Raw genomic sequence first — 20,739 nt, 5'->3', positions numbered from 1 at the left:
CTTCTCACAATCTTATTTCTTAATATAACGTAGTAATGATGACAGAACTCAATAGAACTTAGAACATTATTATGTATTAGAAATCAGAAATGACAGTGGAGAAGCAGGGAGGAAACTAGTAAAGCAAGAAGATGTATATTTCCTTTTGTCCTCATAGTAATTTTTTTCACGATTGACTTTGGCTTGTTTTATTTTCTGATAGATCTGCTTGTCAAGAATGACTAGAAATATTCATGTTCTTAATACTTTAGCCAAAGTGAAACCGGTCTGTTTCTAAAGGTAGCTATTGCAACTAAGACATCTCAGAAAGAAGAGTGTTCAGATTCACAGCAAGAATGTCTTTCACCATGTGGACGGAGATAGGAAGGATGCAATTCTTTAATGCGGATGATGCCGTTTATAGGGACTGTAATTACCCCATACTATTTGTGCTCTCGGGAGGGAGGTTCACATCGGTGCACATTTGAGGCAGGACTTTTAAAACACAGGCTTACTGGTTTATTCTTATTGGTACCTCTAAAAATTTCCTTTCGGGTTCAAGTACTCTGGAAAAAACCCGCAACTGCTAGCTTGACGCATCCCAACAGATTTTCATTGTATATGCTCTGGGCAGATTTTAACTCGCTTAACTCCAGTGGAAAGAACAGAAGCACATCAGTTGGTTCAACTCATGTACATCAAAACAAAGCTAAGGTAAAATCTGTAACAGGTCCTAGCTGCCTACATGCTCTTTAAAAAGCAACTCGAACTATTGTTTTTCTGATTCAAAATACTCATGACATTACAAATAACATCATATTATTAAAATCCATTCTGAGTAGCAGGAAAAGGAAGTTTTGATCACAGCTCTGGGGAGTATGCTAAATAATTAAGTTATTAATCAAATTTCCCCCACTGTATTCGTATAGCAATAAGCAATGCCACACTCTACATGTATTAAAATATTTATCGGTATGCTTATATTTATAGTATCATACAGGATCACATCATTACTACATTCATTACAACATAGCTGACTTACTTTTTAAGGTCAGAAAATTAATTGGAAGAGTTCAAGACTTGATTTTGCAGCTACCTGCTTTTCTCAAAATGAATTCAAACAAAAATTTGTTTAAACTCAGTGTATTGAACTATTTTTTTTACATTAAGCAAACTACAGCTGTGCTAGCAACATATTTACAGATCCAAAATTGCCAACCATTAAGAAAAATCAGCACGGTGAAAAAAAAGTAGAGTATCTACTATCTATTGCTTCTAAGGCATTTTAAGATACACATCATCCTAGCTGCCTACCACAAATGATTCAGTAAAAAGCAAGTTTCTTGTTCCAATCATACAGCTTTAAGAGGAAAAAAAAAATATTGCTAAGTAGAGCTTCTTGTGGATGTCACTGTATCTTCCCAGAGAATAATGGTCAAAACTAAACTTAATGTAATATTTTGTTTCCATTTCCAAATTGCAAACTCTGTTTGTAATGACTTTCAAAGAAGGGTCACACTTAAGTACCTCTTTGCATGTATTTATTTGCTTGGGTTTTGAGATTAGCTGTTAAAGTAAATCATACCATGCACTCAGAGGTTGATTAAACTTTAAGAAGTTGTGATTTTTTGCATAATTTGTAATAAATTCTGCATAATGAAGTTGAACACTGTTAATTTGGTACAGCTTTTGAGAGTAACCATATTGTACGCCTGCACTTCACAAACTCATTTGTATCTGAATTGTACATAGCAAAAGACATTTAAGTCTCTTGTTTAAGGATATTTACATAAATAATATGACACATAAAATAATGTATTTGGGGAAACCAAAGAAGGAAAGGTAGCAAATGACATATTTCTAACATTATAATCCTGCAAGGCCAAAATGGTGAGTTGGAAAAAGAGCAGTGGGGTGAATGTCAGTCCAGGACTGTGTTCCAAGATAATGCAAATAAGGTACTCACAGATGTGACCTGTAACCACAAGTAGAAATAACACGCAAGAAACCTTTGAACAGAAATAGTAAGAATGGGCTGCAAGCTCATGAATAGTCTTCCTACTAGAAACAGCAGGGCTAGAAATGGCAGATAACCTACAGTTTTTTACCGATTTATATAGCTTACTTGTTGTCTTCTCGATTTCTGTGGTCAAGCCTTTTTTTGGTACTCTTACATAAGCTTCAGATAGGTTAGTATTTTGTTGCTTTTACTAGCTGCATCACTCTATGCTGAAACAAATTTCTGATTTCACATTTCCTAGACAAACCGATCAATTACAGGCCTAATATTTTCTCACATTAAGAAAATTAGATATGAAGTTCAGCCAAATGACTTCCTTCTTTGTAATGTACTCTATTTTTAAACGATTAACTGCACAAAGACATTAAGAAAGACATGTGAATTAGTACAAACCTGAACTTTGCATTTTGAAATTTCATCTATTCCTATCAACCAAAGTGGTCACCAAACGGTTGTACGCTCACTCAAGTTAAATGGAACCGTTGGTAGAGCAACGCGTTATCATTTTTGACATGTCTATACCTCTTGTTAGCTACTATGACATTTTATGGAGGAATCTAACTAAGGAGGGATTTTCAATTAGTTTTAGAACTCAACAGTAACCACATTGTCTCCAGGGCAAGTTCTTCTTTAGAAGGATTTACTGAAACTGCTCTCCTTGGCCTATTTGTTTTCCTTCCTAAAACAGAGGAGTCCTACAAAAACTTGGCAAAACCACAGGGCTCAGTTTTACAGTTCAGGAACATTGTAACCTTATCTTTTAGGAAAGTTTACAAGACATGCACAAAGGTCTTGTAGATTTTGTGCAGCATTTGCACGTGTTGGAACAGCTCCTCTGCTGGAAGTATGATGGATATCATTCTGTCCATGTAAACTTTGCTGATATTTACCTTCATATAAGGTGAAATACACACAAGCCATAATGGAAAAATTATTTATCCAAAATCTTTCTGAATCCTAAAAATGCCACAGGTAACATTGCTTATTTAAAACACAAGTTGCTACTAAATCCATTTGCTCTATCTGTATTATACGTACCTATTCTACTAGTGGGAATGTTGAGAGCAGACATTTGCACTAACAACAATAACTTTTAAAAACTCACCTGATTTTGCCAGCTGTTTTGTCTATGGATTGTCGTATCTTGCGAGAAAATTGGAAGACTGAGGACAACAGCAAACTGTCCCCCATAACCTGCCGTAAGTTTTGAATAAAAAAGGATGCTATTACTTTAATGGGAATTAAATATAAACAATTCCATATATTTTGAAATCTTTTAACTTAAAAAAAAATCATATTTGTGTTCTAATTAGTACCATATATAAACAGTCATATTTGAACATTTTGCAAATTAAGTAAAACATGAATAATTTTTTCCAGTATTAAGTGCACCTGCTACAGGAAAGAAAGAAAGGACACTGTCTAGAATATTAAGTGAGGAGACAATTGCAAAAGCTTAAAACAGACATAAAAATAAGGACAATCCTGTCATGTACTCACTTCATCTCTGCTCCAAGTCCTTCTCCGGGTAATTGTTGGGGGATCAAGGGCATCTGTGACCTGAGGTCTAGCACCATTAGGCCGACCATTTCCCTCCGGTGGTTTGGTATGCACTAGTGGAGGGATTTTTCTAAAATTGAGACTTTCATCAAACACTCGGTCAACCAACTGGAGAGTAAGAGAAAAATGCAGTTTATGAAACCTACTGGATACATGCAAAAACCATGTTAGTTTTTTTTCTTCTGAAACAGCTTACAAGTAGTCTATCAAGTAAAAATCATTCTGTTGTATAGTATAAAATGATGCATCTCTTATGTAACAATACCTTTTAAAAATTAACTTTTTTTTTTCTTTTCAAATACCAGACATACATGGCAAAATTACACAGAAATTTTACTTATGGGCAAGTAACATAATATTACTATATAAATTAGTATTGAAGAATTTATTCCTTCGAGCAATGGAATATATCTTTGGAATTGTACAGACTATCAAATTCAGGTTTTCTTCCAGATTAGTTTTAGTGTTACAGAAACATCTACATCTTCTTAAAGGAGATGCTGCCACCTACAGTGTGTACATGCTGCACAAAAATTTTTTTTTAAGAAGAAAGTAATTATTAATATAAAAATCAGAGTGATTTAACTGAACCTGAAAAACTGAGTACTTTATTTCCTTAAAGTTTAGCCGTAAGGACATGAAAATTAAAAGCAAAAGCTATGTGACTGCAGTTATAATTTTTCTGAGTACCCAACTCAGATTTCTTATCACTGTTCGTATCTTTTTTTTCCACAGTAAACTAATGTATTAATCAAATTTTATGCACACAAAAATGAATAAACACATTTTGAAAGAATAGTATGAAGAACAAATGCAGTAAATGTTTACAACATACTAGGGTGAATGATTTAAATTCAGGTTAACAAGTTTATCAGCATTAGACCTGTGACGGTTAGTTAACAAGTTAGTCAGTACACTCATAGAACAGCACACCAGAGGTAGTAAAAGAAAATAAGAATTATTAGATGCACAAGGCAACCTTATTTCAAGGCAGTTTTTCACATTGTTATCAAGAAAGAAAATCTAAAGTTATTGTTAACTGATGGTAGCTAAGTATTTCAGTATTTAGAAGATGAAACATTTATACTACCTGTGAGAAGAAGGACTTTTAAAATATCTATGCAGGTATTACATGCCTACATTTATATAAATTCGTGCATTCGTGCTAGTATCTTTAAATGCACTTAGATACTACCCACAGTATCTAAGGCTACAGACATGCAAGAAACACGTAACTATCTCGCCCTATGCTTCGTGGAAAAAAAGAGACATAGAGGTAGTATGCATCCTTTTGACTAACTGTGTTCAGAGAGTATTCTCTGGGTTGTTTGTTGAAATGTAAAGGAACTTCAAATAAAAAAAAAGTAGAAGTCATGCATATGGGTTGAGTGGAAATAACTAAAAAAGGCTATGCAAAACGCTAAAAGCAAAAGAAATAAAGAAAAGGAAGAACCTTATGCATTTCTCCATGAAGATCTCCTACCTCTTCTCTAGTGTCTATGGCAGAGCCAGGGGTGGTGGCAGCAGTGCTTACTGTGGTACTGGGGGCAGTGCCTGATGAAGTCACTGAATCTATCTCTCCTGCTACGTCGTTGATTTCCCGTGCGATGAGAGCCAGATCTTGACTGATCCTAGTAATAAAGAGAGCGTTACATTCCCCCCTACAAATACTTCTGGACCAACAGAGGCCAACCCACATCCTTTGAGCTTCTAAGTTCTAATTCCTGATGACGTACTATGAAAATGTGTATGCCCTTCTACACTGCAAGTTAATTTGCGGAACCATGAAAGCAAAGTTTTAAATGAAGCTTTTAATAACATGTCTTTCTAGAGGAAGAAGGTAGAAGGCCATCTTAAAAGACAGAGGATTCTGGTTTTCTTGGATTTCCAGGCAGAGATGTGTGCAACATGCAGTAAATCCAACATATGGGACGTACTGGAAATAAGCTGAAAATACTGCACAGATGACTTGTGTACATGGAGTAAATCTGAAATGTCCAAAACGTGTTTAATTTATACCTTAGTTTACCTATTTGCAAAGAACTTCTTCAGGAGCTCTGATTATCTAGCACCTGCACCTCACTCAGATCAAGCTGCTTTCATGTCTGAAATTCCAGACGAGTACTCTAAACCCTGACAGTTTAATAAAGACAAGCCTTCTAGTTGGAAAAACAGAACATGCCTGTAAAAACCTGTATATGATAGCACTACACAAATACCATCTGAATTCTTCTGATTGAGAGGTAGCTCTGCTCTGTATTCCGCTCAGCACAGGGAGAAAACTTGCCTATCTCTGCTTGTGCTACTCCTCCCCAGGACACCCCAAAAGGAGAAGGGAAAAAAACCCAAACCCAAACACCAGAAAACAAAGCAAAAGCTAAAAGCCTGCTCCTAACTATGGCACCCTGAATCTGTAACTTGGACCAAGCACTTAGAAGACCTAGAATTCAGAGCAGCTCACCAGTGTTCCCCTTTCATACACAGTCTGAGAGGACTGAAGGCACAGAGAGTCAACAGTGCTAATTCTGCATTGCCAAGGACTCTCAACTGCAGCGCCCACCACTTCAGTGGAAGGAGTTGCACAGCCACGTGACAGCGATGTGCATCGTGCTGGCCAGTGCTTTCTAAAGGTGAGCTGCTTTCTGCTCTTCATTTTCTCTTTGTCTTCAAGACAAAAAGAATGGACACCATAGAGGTAATTTAAGTGAGCAGAATTTAAACTAGAAAGGCAAACTTCCAGTCAAATTCCAACAGTGAATTTTGTGGCTAACCATCAGCAATCTGCAATAAAGTGCAACCTTGTGTGGCACAGATATGCATATAACTGGGATAAGGTTAGAGAAGAATATGCGGCAATTACCTCTCAAGACAGTACTTCAGAATTCAAGCTATCAAAGACTGGAACACTAAAGAAGAAACCAAGTGAATTTCTCTTTAAAAAAAAAAAAAAAAAGTAAGAGCCTATTACTACACTAATTAATTTAACCTTATTGCCACATCTTTTCTGTCAATTTTAATTTATATTTTGTATTCTTATATACCTGTACCATTAAAACTCTAAGGTTTGAGTTAATATTCTAAGTAGGAGAAATTCTAGAGTGCTTAATTCCTTTGCTTCACAAAACCATATCACTTTTGTTCTTAAACAGAGAAGTTGCTAATAATCACATTTGATTTTCTGGAACAAATTTTGGTATTTAATGAATAGTTGTGAAGAAAATAAAACCCAGAAAATTTCTTTCAGAAGATAAACATCGTGAAATACCATAACTAAAAGTAGTACAAATCACCTAAAACTTAACTCTGCACAAATCAGCAATGCTTCAACGTGCCACAGCTACTTCACTTGAGTTCTTAACAAGCAATCAAAATTAGATAAAATTACAGATGTCTACATAAAAATGAACTCCAACAAATTCTGAAAATAATATAATAAACAACTCTGACATGGATGGCAAGCAACTTCTTAAGACTATCGTCACATTCAAACGCTAGTCAAGTGAACAACATCTGCAATCAGCTTCAATGTGATAGTAAGGTGTAGTCAGTATTGAGTAACGTTTCTGTATACAGACAGACCACTAAACAAAAAAATTTTGAAAAAGGAAGTTAGAAGCCAGCTGAGAGCTGAGCCTCACTTTTCATAAATCAAATTTTCAAGTCATTCTGCAATAACTTTTATAAACAGAAAGTATTGCTTAAGTATGTTTTGTATACTTAGGCTTCGGGTACGTACTATTTACTCTGTTGCAACTGTAGGTTGCCCTGCAGTAGAAATCTGCAGGGCAAGATTTTTAAAGGTGCTATCACACAATAGACATCAATTCAGGGAGGCAGAACTAAAATAAACCTCAAATGCCCTAATTCCCAGAACCCAGAAATGCTGCTATTTATTAGATGAGCTCATTGGGCAGACTCCTGCACATACAGAGTTACGTAAGGGACAGACAGATTCCAACACAAGGGAAAAGGTGAGAACACGGAGCTTGGGACAAGGAGGGCAGCAAAAGCTTGAAACTCTAGTTCTTATTTAACTGTACTGAAAAGACAACAACAGTATTAGAAAAAACCCCAATGAAATAGGAGTATTGTAAGATATCTGTAATAGTTCTGAACTGCTGGATTACCAAAATCATTTTTATGCTTAGTCTACTATGTCACACTTCCTACGTTGAGTCAGTTTATTTGTAATGATCCTTTAAAATCCCTAAATAAAATATATGTGAAGCTCCTGTTATTCTGAGGGTGTATATTCCCTCCCAACCAAAGTGGTTTTAGATAAAATTTAGTTATTCCATTATGTTTTTTTAAATAGCTCTTTTGAATTTTCTATTTTATTAACATCTGTACAGTCTGTGAAAAGTGCAAACTGTGTTAATCTTGGAAGACCAGTTTAAATACAATATGATGGTAACATGGATGTGATTAAATGTTTGTCATACAGTCACTACACTACTTCCAGCTGCACATTTATTGTATGCAAAACTTATCTTTACACCTGCCTAATCTAATCAGTTATTAAAAAAAAGAAATCAAGTCTTTTAATGAGAACGTGTATCTGTCAATTTTTTAAAATTCTAAACAGAGTTGGAGGGACTCTGAAGATCACAGAAGCTGGAATAAGGGCTGGGGGAAGGAAAAAAAAAAGACAGGGTAGACTGACAGCGTGGAGACTACTGTTAGCAAGGCAAAAGGAGCAGAGACAAAAGTCATCTTGTAATGGACAAGCATTACACTTAAAGCCAGAGCATCAATAATATAGAGGCACAGACAAAATCAACTAGTGACCTGGAACAGGAGGGCTCAGCAGAGGCTAGCCAAGGAAACTGGTACTGGAAGCAGTGACAACAGATGACAGCAGTCTGGCATTTCTCAGCTGCTCTGAGTGCTAGCTTTCTGAACCTTAAATATGCTCATTTAACGCAGTTTGTGTGAAATTTGCAGACACAATCACAAATTTGGCAATACTGATTTCAGCCTCTCACCACTTCCACTGGAAATAAAGGAAGAGTAAGTACATAGCCTTCAAAACAAATTTAAAACCAGTATCTAAATGAAGAGAATGGTAAAAGGTCCAAGGGAAAAAAAAACCCTGCAAACCTAGCTATTAAGTTTAGACTTGAATCGTCAACCACTTCCACTGTCAAACTCGCGCAGATGAGCAAAATGTATGAGGAAGTTTCACTGAAGCAGAGGATCGGCAGAACTTTTAATAAGGAGGAAGTAATACCCAACAGCTATCCACAATTTCTTTTCCCCATGCACACGCATTCCTCCCTATACCCATCCCTACCTTCAGATTCTCGGAAAGAGAAAGATGTTTTAGAACGATGCCTTTGAAGATGTACATTTCATGATTTATCAAGATGCTATCAGACTGCCTTAAGTATTTTCCCTTTGTATAGACCACACTAGGAAAACATGTTGTAAAATATTTTTTGTTTCCTCTTCTTGATAATAATTCATCACACTAAGCAAAACTATAATACTTCACATCTGTGAGACCGCAGTTTTAAAACTAATTTTAAAAAGAAAACACTTTTCTAATTCAGCCTTCCATATTAAGTTCTGTGAAAAGGTGCAGGACCCGAACAATAGCATCTAAGTTTTACGAAACTTGTGTATACTTACACAGTTTTATTTATTTAGTGCAAGCTATTCAAAGTTTTCACTGTCTGGGTATTGAGTGGATACTAGAATGTAGAACTACCTTTTCCTTCGTTCACTTGCACAGAGTGCTATTAGCAATAATGGGGGAATTGCAATACTAATCTTAGGGATTCACAACAAGAGAATATATTCATTTCTGATAAATATATACGATATAAATCAGAAAATATCTAACATGAGATAATGTCCAGATAAGCCAAAAGTTAAAATGAGAACATGGTCTATCACATTGCCAAAATCATTTTTTTTCCTCTCTCTGTTACCTAATACATTGACCTGAAATTTTACCTCAATATGAATGTCAAGGTAGCACAAAATCAGATACACTTCAGCCTCACAAAATACACCACTGGCAACTAAGAGTTCTACACCAAATATCTCTTCAAGTCCCACTAACGGAACCAGAAGTTCTTATTCTGGGATCTAGCTATCAGAAGTCAGAAACGACTATCATTTTCCATTAGAAAGAGATGGTTACCAGTTACTGCTAGTAACTAGCAGTTCTGTCTGCCAGTCTCTAATAAGAGGAATTTTAAATTACCCATTCAGTTAGTCAAAGAAAATGGTAAGTAGAGTTATACAGAAAATCCATTAGCTCTCTTTCTCTTATATACGTATCTGTGCAACCAGTTGTATAGAAAGCTTTGTTATTTTAGCGGCACTCTTTTAAAACCAACCTTGCTATTTCTTCTCGGTGAGCAGTCCAGTCACAAATGTAGTCTTCCTGTTCCTTTATTCTGTGCTTGAACGTATTGCTACTTAGAGCTCCTGTCCCAGTGCTCTGCAGTCGCGTGGTTTTCAGGGCTGGAGAGGTACGTAGACGGGTATGTTTAGGAGAATTACGGTTTGATCCGAATTCATCTTCTGAGGTGGAAGCATAATCTGTAGGAAAGCGCCTCCATCTTGCACTTACTAAATCAGTTTCATTATTAAAAAAGAATTATTATATTGCATATTTAGTAAGAAAAAAGTCACAAAAATACACAACTATTCATTAGCAATCCCCAGATACTTCACAAAAGTTTTATTTACTACACCTTAAAAAGAAAGCTACAAAATTTGTGTTAAATAAAATTGATCAATAAATAAAAAAAAAAACGGATGCTCTTTGTATAATGATGAGTGAAATAAGATGTAAAAGCCAGTAACTGTATATGTGGTCAAGCTCAAAACAAGGGCCCATTTCATTAACATTTAAGTACATAGTCAGACTGAACTTTTTCTGCTGATTTTTTCCCAAGTTTCATTGAAGGGTTACGTGATATGCAAATAACCAAAGAGACGTGAAGGAAGGATGGAGCTGGCACCAAGCCTGGAATACATGCTTACATAAGGAGAGCATAAAAATCCTAGATGATGCATTATGTATTTAGTAAAGAAAAAATGTTAAAATTAATACTGTGTAATAAAAATCAGCAGCACAGTAACAAAACCAGCACCCTCAGAGCAAAAAGCATATATTCTCACATGAAGCACATAAAGAATACACAGCCATGTTGCTGAAGACAGCCTGAAGTATAAGAGAACTGGAACTAAGTAGGAGGTTCTTGTCTCCCTATGAATTGCTAAAGTTTTGAAAATGCATTTCAGATATGCTGTCCTCACACATTCCCAGCGGGAAGAGATATCACAAAGTGTAACGGAATGTTCATCACGACAACCTGTTAAATTCTTGCAGGGGATATGAACCCCCAAACGCACTGGCATTCATGAGGCACTATAATTACTGCAGAAATTTTAAGAAGTGTATGATCACCTCTTGGGAATTTGAAAGTAATAGATTCAAGTAATGTATACTGCTTTTATCGTAAGAAAAATGCAAGAAATAATAATGACTCCTCCTGAAACATTTAAAAAAATAATACAAATTAAGTATACATCAATATGAATTTAAGGAACTAATGAAAGTAATTTTTACTTGAGAAAAGATCTGTGCAATGTTCTTGAAGATTACGGTATGTGGAATATGACACTGGTGTATAAGCTTACATCCCTTCCCTCATAAAAACAATGCATTTTTAATTGCTGAAAACAAAAATATCCATGTGTAATTTTTTGCAGGTTTAAGTGTGGGTTTAAAATTATGTCCAGTTCTTTTTTTTTTTTTTTAAATATTCTAACTTCATTGAATAAATAAAAATGTCTCTCTGGTCACTTACTGTTCTCTTTTTAGAGGTTTCAAACTTGATTTGATCTTAGGAAAGTAGAACATAAGCAGAAAAAGCACATTTTCCCACCAACAGTATGCAAGCAATGACTGAAATCTAAAGAGCTTTATGAGTTGGGCCCACATTTTAGCATTGATTTTTGTCTAAAATCTTTGTCCCCGTTCAAATTATAGGCATCAAAATAAATATAAAATTATCTGAAGTGAGTTAGTCCAGCAACTTAGCATTGTACAATGAGCACATGTAATCATATACTTAAAATCAAAAACTGAATGAGAAGTGAAGTATCAGAAACAGATTTGATTTCTAGTACTCTACCACTGTAAGTTTCAACATCAGGATCTGGGTCTGGGAGAAGCTTGAATTTCTCTGTGTACAAAATAGTGTTTTATCATGTTAATTCGTATTAAAACATTCAGGTTAGAAGCATTTGCTTAAATAAAATATATTGATGAGATTTGTCTTAGGTCCTCTTTTCCACCCACACTTTTAAGGAAAAGATTTTAAAACTTCACATTCAATCAAAACCACTGAATTTTGTAGAAGCTTGAATATTTCAGAGATACTAACTGAAATATCAGTAACAATTGTCTACACACATAGTACCATAAAACCCCTCTATGTTTAAGACCATTAAATTTTAAGGTCTTAAAATGTTTGTTTATATATTATCAATGGGTTTCTCATTAATATGGGGGAAAAAAGTTATTGTAGGCTTAACAGTAAAAATGTTAAAGTTGCATGATTCATGAGAAGCAATATCCAAGCATATTTCCCATTAAACTAGCCATACATTTGCACATATATGCTTTTAACACTGCAAATTATGCACTCCCAAAATACTGCTGCAGTTTACGTAGATTTCTGAAAGCTACTGTGCAGCTAATTATCTCAGATACCGAAGACTGTGAATATCAGTAACAATAACTAGAAAAATCCTCCAAAATCCTGGCTAAAATAATCAGCAAACAAAGCTAATTTGGTGACTACTCTGTGATAAGTATAATGTGTTGACAACATCTTAAGCTGGCAAGTTCGATGATTTGGACAACACAATCTCACTTTTAAGATATGAGGATAGACTTCATTACGCGTATCCCTTACAGAATACTCTATTCTCATTGATGCATTGCCCTCTCAAGGTTCACTCTTTTGAAAGATCCTGGAATTTGGTGCTCAGTAGGGCAGTAATACTAAAGTGCAGTTAGTAAGGGTTGTTTTCGCTCTATATTGAAACCTTTTCTTTTCTTTTCCCCCAGAGATACCTCAACAGCTTTGATCAACCTGTCTGATAGTTATTTGCAACAACAGCTAGGTCAGCAAGCCAGCAGACACGCCCAACGCGAGTTGGTCAAGGCCTCTCTTTCCCAACTCAACGCTTAATTTCACAGTTGCAGCTTAGTACTTTTACACTAGGTCTGATCCTGTTGTTCATTTTCCCAACACAGAGTTCCTTCAGGAACATTATCTTCAATTTTCCTTTGCAATTGTGAAAAAAGATCTTTTTTTTCTCCCTTTTTAACGATCACAGTCTACTGTTCGATGATTCAGTGCCTTGATTAAATATTTCATTGCTTGTGCATAAAACTACAAAATTATTAATTCTGTTTCACATGCCTTCACACTGCTGTCACTTATCGAGCCTCCTACTACAGAAACACCCTGGTAATGACTTTAATGCTGGCAATTCTCATCCAAGACGTTACAGTTATCTGCTTGCCCTTTCATTTACAAGTAAGCAATACTTAACTAAACCAAAAGATTAAAAAAGATTCTTGAAATTATGGACTTGCTGACAGCCCTGACAATTTTCATGCTATTATGTTGCAATTCATCTACATGAAGTACAAGACAATAAAAAAATCCAATGACTACATTGTTTTTTGCCCCCTTTTTACAAGCATGTATGTCTGAACATTCAAAAAGATTTGGGAAATGTGGAAATAATTTTCTTTTTGGTAGACTGGATTTGAGAAGCAAGATTCTGCTGCCAATACTTAGTGATCTACAATGTGGTAATGTTAATTGAACTCTGCTGACATGACCCATGGAACATTTTTAATGCTTTGATAGCAATCAGTGTAAAAAACCAACAAAACCCTATATTGGTAATGATCAGTCATTTTCCAGTCTTTCTAGGTCCAGGCAGAGAAGAAAATACACCGCTGCTATGCCTTGATTACATGTGCCCGAAGTAAGTTGAGGCACTTTAATCAGGCCCACAGTGCTAAAATTAGAGTGAATTGTTGACTTTTCTAGAAACAAAATTTAATTCAGGAATTATATTCTTTGCATCGAAAAGCCTCTGCTACATTCCATTTTTATATACTGCATATAAGTAATGCAGTCTATTCAAAGATGTTTTAAAATATGTTCATCTAAGGATAATATAATATTAATAATAACTTGTGTGTGGTAGTTATTAGCATAATTTTAGAAGATGCTAATGGAAAAATGGGGATGTACTAAGTAGCAATCTATGTACAATGAGAGAGATATACACATACTCTTGTACATAATAGATGACACCACTTTTAAAGCAATTCGGATTTTCCTAAAGTATACTCTAAATGGTACAGTACAAAAATTATACAAGGTTACTGTTACAGACAAAATCTGGAAGTCCAAATCCTAAACAACAGTAGTATTTTTTACTTACATAGTAACAAGACTTTACTGATCTATTAAATCATGATTTTGTTTTGAAGTTATCTGACTGCTTTATTAATTACTTTCAGATTGTCATCTTTTCATTGATACAGGCTTCTCCCTCATTTTGGTATATATTTCTACTGTAGATTTTTCCAGTGGCCCAAGAGAAGATGGCATCTTTTCTCTTTTGAAAACAGAGTATTTTATACAAGCTACAGTAAACTTTGACTGTGTAACACAAGTAAATGAAACGAATACTGAAGAAAGGTGACTATGATAGACTAGTAACCTGGGAAAAGAAGTTACACCCACTCCACTGAACAGAAGCAGCAAAACACTTCAATGCTGCAACCTGGGCAAAGGTTAGGAAGCATGCAAGACTTCACACAGACACAAAATCCACATATAGTTCTGTGAAAAGCACAAGAAGCAGAGAAGTAACAAGTAACATCTGAGCTTCAGCTTTTTAAAAATCAGCAGTATCAAAATGTCAACTAGTGTTATTAAAATATACATATAGAAGCAGTCTTACCTGACACTCCTCCCTGACCTAACACTGTCACCTTTCAGGCTACACATATCAAATTAAAACTTTGATTAAAACTGAAAACGTGCTCCTTTCCAATGATACCTTACAAGGAAAGACTGAGTTTTTCTGTGAAGTGTCACCTCTTTTTTTGTATCTTTGTAGTCATAATATTAAAGAGATTCAACTTTATAGTTCAGAACACCTCATTTGTAACTCTACAGAAATTTCCATTCAGCTAATAAATGATACAGCCAAAAGACACTGCCTGGGGAATAAACACTGCCAAGAATCCTAAGAAGGTACATTTATGATATACAAGCAACAAAAGGGCAGTAGGACCGTGGGAAATTTAAGTATCACAGGTGTTTATATCAACTCTGAATGGGTAGCAGTAAAAGAGATTATACAATCTCAGTAGCAACACACAACACTGGAAGCTATTCTATTTATTTTTTCTTACATTGTGGCTTGGCTTCAAATAAGGTCAAGCTGGTACTATGACCATTCAAAAAGCAAGACGACATCAGTTCTAGATACTCATTCCATACAAAAGCTCACTTACTTAGAATTACGACATTTTAATTCTGGTTGATTTCATATTGCTCTTGGAAAAAAACTAGAAGCCCTTCACACTCCTTGTACTTAAAGTGTTATGGTATCTTCTAATGAAACAGTAGGCTAAAATTAAGCAATTTTCTAGGTTTTCCTTACATACATAAGATAATATTATAGTAAAGAATCTACCACACAAAAGAAGTTCAACATGCTTTGGAAATCATGACGAAATCATAAATTGTCATGATTTGGAACAGAGAACAGAAACTGCTCCAAGGCAAGGCAAACATTTTAATATGAATTATGTAACTTTATGATATTTAGTTAGGCAGTGCTTGTGTTTAATTTTTCCACTTGTTTCTTCACTGTTATTCTTACGAAACAAATCTCACTTCTGTAGTTCTAGAAGCTAATCTTAAATTACAAATATAATTATCCTACAGATACTCAGTGTATACCTCAGGGAACACTCGCTATTCAGCATATTTACAAGCCTATCTTATAAATAAATATTTCATGTTCTATATAGTAAAAATCACTGCTAACCTTCTGAACTCCTGCTCTGACTTGAGCAAAGAGATCTCTGCTCTGTTCTTCTGCTAATCTAAACCAGTACTGCCATATCTGAATGCCTCAATGCAAGTCTTTGTTACTGGTGTCAAGTAAAAAGAAATAAATCCAAAGACTCAAATAATTAAAATTTCTTGTCTAGACAATTTTAAGCGAGAAAGATCTACAAGCCCTGTCTTAGAAAGGAGGAAGAATCACAGAATCATTTTTGGTTGGAAGAGACCTTTAAGATCATCACATCCAACTGTTACCCCAGCACCGTCAGGTCATCACTAAAGCATGTCCCTCAGCAACACATCTGCGCATCTTTTAAACACCTCCAGGGATGGTGACTCAACCACCTCCCTGGACAGCCTGTTCCAACGCCTTACAACCCTTTCTGTAAACAAGTTTGTCCTAATATACAGCCTAAATCTCCCCTGACACAACTTGAGGCCATTTCCTCTTGTCCTGTCACTTGTCACGTGGGAGAAGAGACTAATGCCAACCTCACTACAACCTTCTTTCAGGTAGTTGAGAGTGATGAGACGCTCCCTGAGTCTCCTTTTCTCCAGACTAAACAACCCCAGTTCCCTCAGCTGTTCCTCATAAGACTGGCTCTCTAGACCCTTCACCAGCTTCACAGCGCTTCTCTGGACATGCTCCAGCACCTCAACTTCCTTCTTCTAGTGAGGGGCCCAAAACTGGACACAGTATTCAAGGTGCAGCCTCACCAGTGCCGAGTACAAGGGGGACAGTCGCTTCCCTACTTCTGCTCCTGCTGGCCACACTATTGCTGATAGAAGCCAAGATGCCATTGGCCTTCTTGGCCACCTGGGCACACTGCTGGCTCATATTCAATCAGCTGTCGACTAACACACCCAGCTCCTTTTCCACAGGGCAGCTTTCCAGCCACTATTCCCCGAGCCTAGTAGCCTTGCAGGGGGTTGCTGTGATCCAAGTGCAGGACACAGCACTTGGTCTTGTTGTACTTCATACTACTGGACTCAGCCCATCAATGCAGCCTGTTCAGATCCCTCTGTAAAGCCTCCCTAACTCAAGCAGATTGACACACACACCTAACTTGAGGTCGTCTGCAAACTTACTGAGGGTGCACTCAATTCCCTCATCCAGATCATTCATAAAGATGTTGAAGAGTACAGGACCCAATATTGAGCCCTGGGGAATGTCACTGGTGACCGGCTGCCAAGTGGATCGAACTCCATTCAACACCAGTCTCTGGGCCCAGCCATCCAGCCAGTTTTTTATCCAGTGAAGTGTACAGGCCACAGGCAGGCAGTTTCTCCAGCAGAATGCTGTGGGAAGCAGCGTCAAAGGCTTTACTAAATTCTAGGTAAATAACATCCACGGCCTTTCTCTTGTCCACTAAGCGGGTCACTTTGTCAAAGAAGGCGATGAGGTTAGTCAAGCAGGAGCTGCCTTTCATCCACCCATGCTGACTGGGCCTGATCACCTGGTTGTCCTGCCCATGTCACATAATGGCACTCAAGATGATCTGGTCCATAACATTCCCTGGCCCTGAGGTCAGACTGACAGGCCTGTAGTTCCCCAGATCCTCCTTCTGGCCCTTCTTGTAGATAGGCGTCACATTCACTAACCTCCAGTCAACCAGGACCGCCCTGGTTAGAGAGGACTGATCCTCACCCCAAATAGAATGACTGCATCAACTAAAACTCCACAAATGTTTCATAAGAACTGTTCCTTAAAAGAATTAAAACTATTTTAAAAATTCCACACATGAATAGTATAAGAATGGTGTAAGGTTCAAATAATCTCACATACCTGAGGGAGAATTATGAGCTGAAGCCAAAGATTTGGATTTTGAATCTGAAAGGCGAGAAATGCTATTGGCTCGAGTTCTAGCAGAAACTTTACTACTATCTCCTGCTGATGTCAACCTTGCACTGCTTCTGATAATAGCTTCTGGGGTACGAGATGAGGCAGTGCTTCTAGTTATTGTTGCTTCAGAATCACTACGTGCTGATAAAGAGCCGAGTCGAGTTCTGCGAGGTTGAGCAAGTAAGTCTATTCTGGAAATACTTCTCCTCCCTGAAGGAGGTTTTGATGTAGAACTTGTAGTGGACACTTCGGAAGCCACCGAAGCCTTATCGGCATCAGCAAGCTCACTATCTGAAGCTTCACCAAGCCGTGCTCTGCGCAAGAGAGAAGTCCTTGTTGGACGAGGTCTTGGAAGAGTAGTAGATTTACTAGATTGCCCAAGTGCAACAGGAGAGGATTTTGACTTAGCTGACTTTCCTTCTATCTTGGAATGCAAAGTTTCATCTGCTGATGCAAAAGGAACTCTTCCATGTGATTTGCCAGAGTAGGTTTCCTGGTCAGATGATAAAATATCAGAAATGGCAGAATGAGGTACGCTAGATGTTTGGTCATCATCTGTCAAATCTACTGATGGTTGTCTCATTCTTCCACTGGATTGCACAGTTTTGCGAGTATCAGCTCTGGATGCACCATCTGAAGATCGACTTTTAGTTTTCTTCTCCATCTTTTCTCTGGCACTTGTAGAAGATTTTAAAACATCTTTTGAAGGGGAACCAGAGGAACATCTATCTTTATATAAAGTTGTAAAGCTCTTCCGCTTCTGCGTGGATTTTCTTTCAGAGTCACCAGTAACAAGACTTATTGTGCTGGCTGTATCTACATCTGATTCTGGTGATATGGAATTATCTCTGTTATAGCTAGGAGTCTCAGGACCTTCATCAGTTTTATTTTCTTCACGCAATTTAGCTTCCAGGAAAGCCATTACAGCTTCTGTGTCTTTTAAAATAAGTGTTGTATCTAGACTGGAATCAGTGTCCATTGAATCACTTCTGTCACGTATCCTGTTTGCAGATGCTAAAGGGGCAGGAGATCCACTTTGCTTATTAATGTGAGGAATAAGTTCTATAGGTATATTTGTGCTAGGCTTGTCTATAGTAAAACTACCTTGCCTTACTAATGGTTTTGAAGATTCCTTTTTTTCTCCTCCAGATGCTTTAGGACTTTGTCCTTTCATAGTTTCCTCATTTTTTCTTCTTTTTCCCTCACTTTGCACCAACTTCTTTTCTATTTTATCTGTAACATGTCCAGGAGCTTTATCTTGATTATCCAAAGTTCTGGGTGACACAGCAACCTCCTCCCTACCTTTCTCGGTGTGGCTTGCAGCAGGTTTTGTAGAGCATAATTTTGTGGGTGTCCAGTGTCCTTGGTCCCTTCTTTCTTGTTGTTGAATTTTTGCTAAAGCTTGTTTCACCACAGAAGTTTCTCTGCCAGTTTCAACTCTCTCTTTACTGGAAGAGCTGGGGAAAGAAAAAACTTTGTCTCCAGTCACTTTGGGTGAAAGACCATTCATTGCTCTGCTTGACTTGGCTATACTTCTGCTGTCAGGATCGGAGGGACGAGCTGGAGTTTCTTTCTCCTGAAGTTCAGTGTCTTGCTTTTCACCTATTTCTGACCTCTGGTGAGATGCAGTTTTTGCTTTTGAGCTTTCGTTCACTTTCTCCTCTTTGGGAAGCTGTGGAAGTGTCCTCCTCTTTCGTTCACCTTGGCTGGTCATAGAAGCAGCAGAACCAGTGCTTCTAACAGAAATACCAGACTCACTTATGTCTGCGTCTAAAAATGAAAAAGAAAAAACATATCTGAGAAGTCATTCAATAGCAAGGTGAATAGAAACATTAAGTTCTTAAGACTAATGAAACAATATAAAACAGAACTAAAAAAGGTCATTAGTCCATCTCTCTATTCTGTGGCAGGATCAACTACTCTTAGAAAAATACATGTTTAAAAACATGTAAAAAGTTCTTACAGGTCTCAGTTGATGGAGATTTGACTACCCCTTTAAGCTATTTGGGTACCTAACTCCTAAAATAATTTTCTTACTCTTTAATATGAGCTGGACTTTCTCCAATTCAGCCCATTACCACTTGTCCTATTCTCATTAGAAAGAGTGGAAACACATCCCTTATTAGAATGGAAACTCTGTTTTTGGATTACATTAACTACCTCCAAACTGTAATAAGTAGTACATAACAAGCTATATTATTTCATTTCATTGTTGCAGTATATTTTGTAATAAATCCTAAACCAAATCATGTATAAACATAATTTAGAATGGGTATCTCCTGATTAAAGGGATGATATATAGAGAAAAAAATATTTCTGCATTACAAGAAGTAGAAAGTTAGAGCGCCATACAACAGAAGAGTTCCACAATCCAAAGCGCTGACAGACGTGTCCATGAAAGAGATGTCTAAAAGACTGCAATGTAATTACTGCAAAGAACAATTTCTGGTTTATCACAGAGATGTGGACAGGACAGGAAAAGCCATCTTTCCTAAAACTATGCATACCATAGGAAAAAGGAAGGAGTCATTTCAGAAGCAGGATAATAGTGCAGAGACAGAACAACATCCTTTCCTCATACTCTGCTACGAACAAGCAGAATTTCCTCCCGACCATGGATAATTTTGGCTGTGATTGAACAACTGCCTGTGTGGCATCCTTTGCTAATTACCACCTGGCTGACACTTTGTGACTGTATAATGGGACACAGAACTTCATGAACAGTTGTGACACTCTTGCAGAGGGACTATGCTATTTTTTCCCCACTTCATTGTAATTTCAATATATACATTCAATAATATGGGCTAGAATCACTTTCATCTAAAAAGAAGTTTTCATAGATACAACAATTTGAGCTACATAATATATGCTGCCCCTGAAATCAAAGTCTTTTAGCCAGCTGCATACACTGGGACCATATATATGAACGCAAAGTTTTCATGCTCTCACATTAAGTCAAAATAGGCACACAACAGATCACTGGTATATCAGCAGACCATTACAACAGGGAGTGGAAAGCAAGTCTTATATGCCTAAACACATTCAGCACCACATTTTAATGCTACTGGATAGATTAAGATTCTCTTCTTTCCTCCCTACTTGCATGTTCCACTGCTCAAGGTCTTGACTCACAAAGGGGCTACAGCCTCTCCCTGCAAGACCCTCCCCCCACAGCCTCCACCGCCTTAAGGAAGAGG

General features: G+C 36.9%; 1 protein-coding gene across 1 annotated transcript in view; it reads right to left on the bottom strand.

Annotated features, from left to right (window-relative positions):
- CEP170 (centrosomal protein 170kDa) overlaps positions 1-20,739 on the bottom strand; it is a gene marked incomplete at its 5' end in the record, with an annotated part of 53,977 nt that overhangs the window by 7,168 nt on the left and 26,070 nt on the right. Inside the window, 5 exons of the mRNA XM_010141798.1 lie at positions 3,105-3,193; positions 3,500-3,667; positions 5,013-5,190; positions 9,907-10,141; positions 17,486-19,312. Coding sequence (XP_010140100.1) covers positions 3,105-3,193; positions 3,500-3,667; positions 5,013-5,190; positions 9,907-10,141; positions 17,486-19,312 — 2,497 coding nt within the window. The remainder of the gene's footprint in view (positions 1-3,104; positions 3,194-3,499; positions 3,668-5,012; positions 5,191-9,906; positions 10,142-17,485; positions 19,313-20,739) is intronic.

This window comes from Buceros rhinoceros, unplaced genomic scaffold (genome assembly GCF_000710305.1).
Source record: "Buceros rhinoceros silvestris isolate BGI_N320 unplaced genomic scaffold, ASM71030v1 scaffold3208, whole genome shotgun sequence".
Classification (NCBI taxonomy): Eukaryota; Metazoa; Chordata; class Aves; order Bucerotiformes; family Bucerotidae; genus Buceros; species Buceros rhinoceros.
This window is presented reverse-complemented; position numbering and strand designations above follow the sequence as displayed.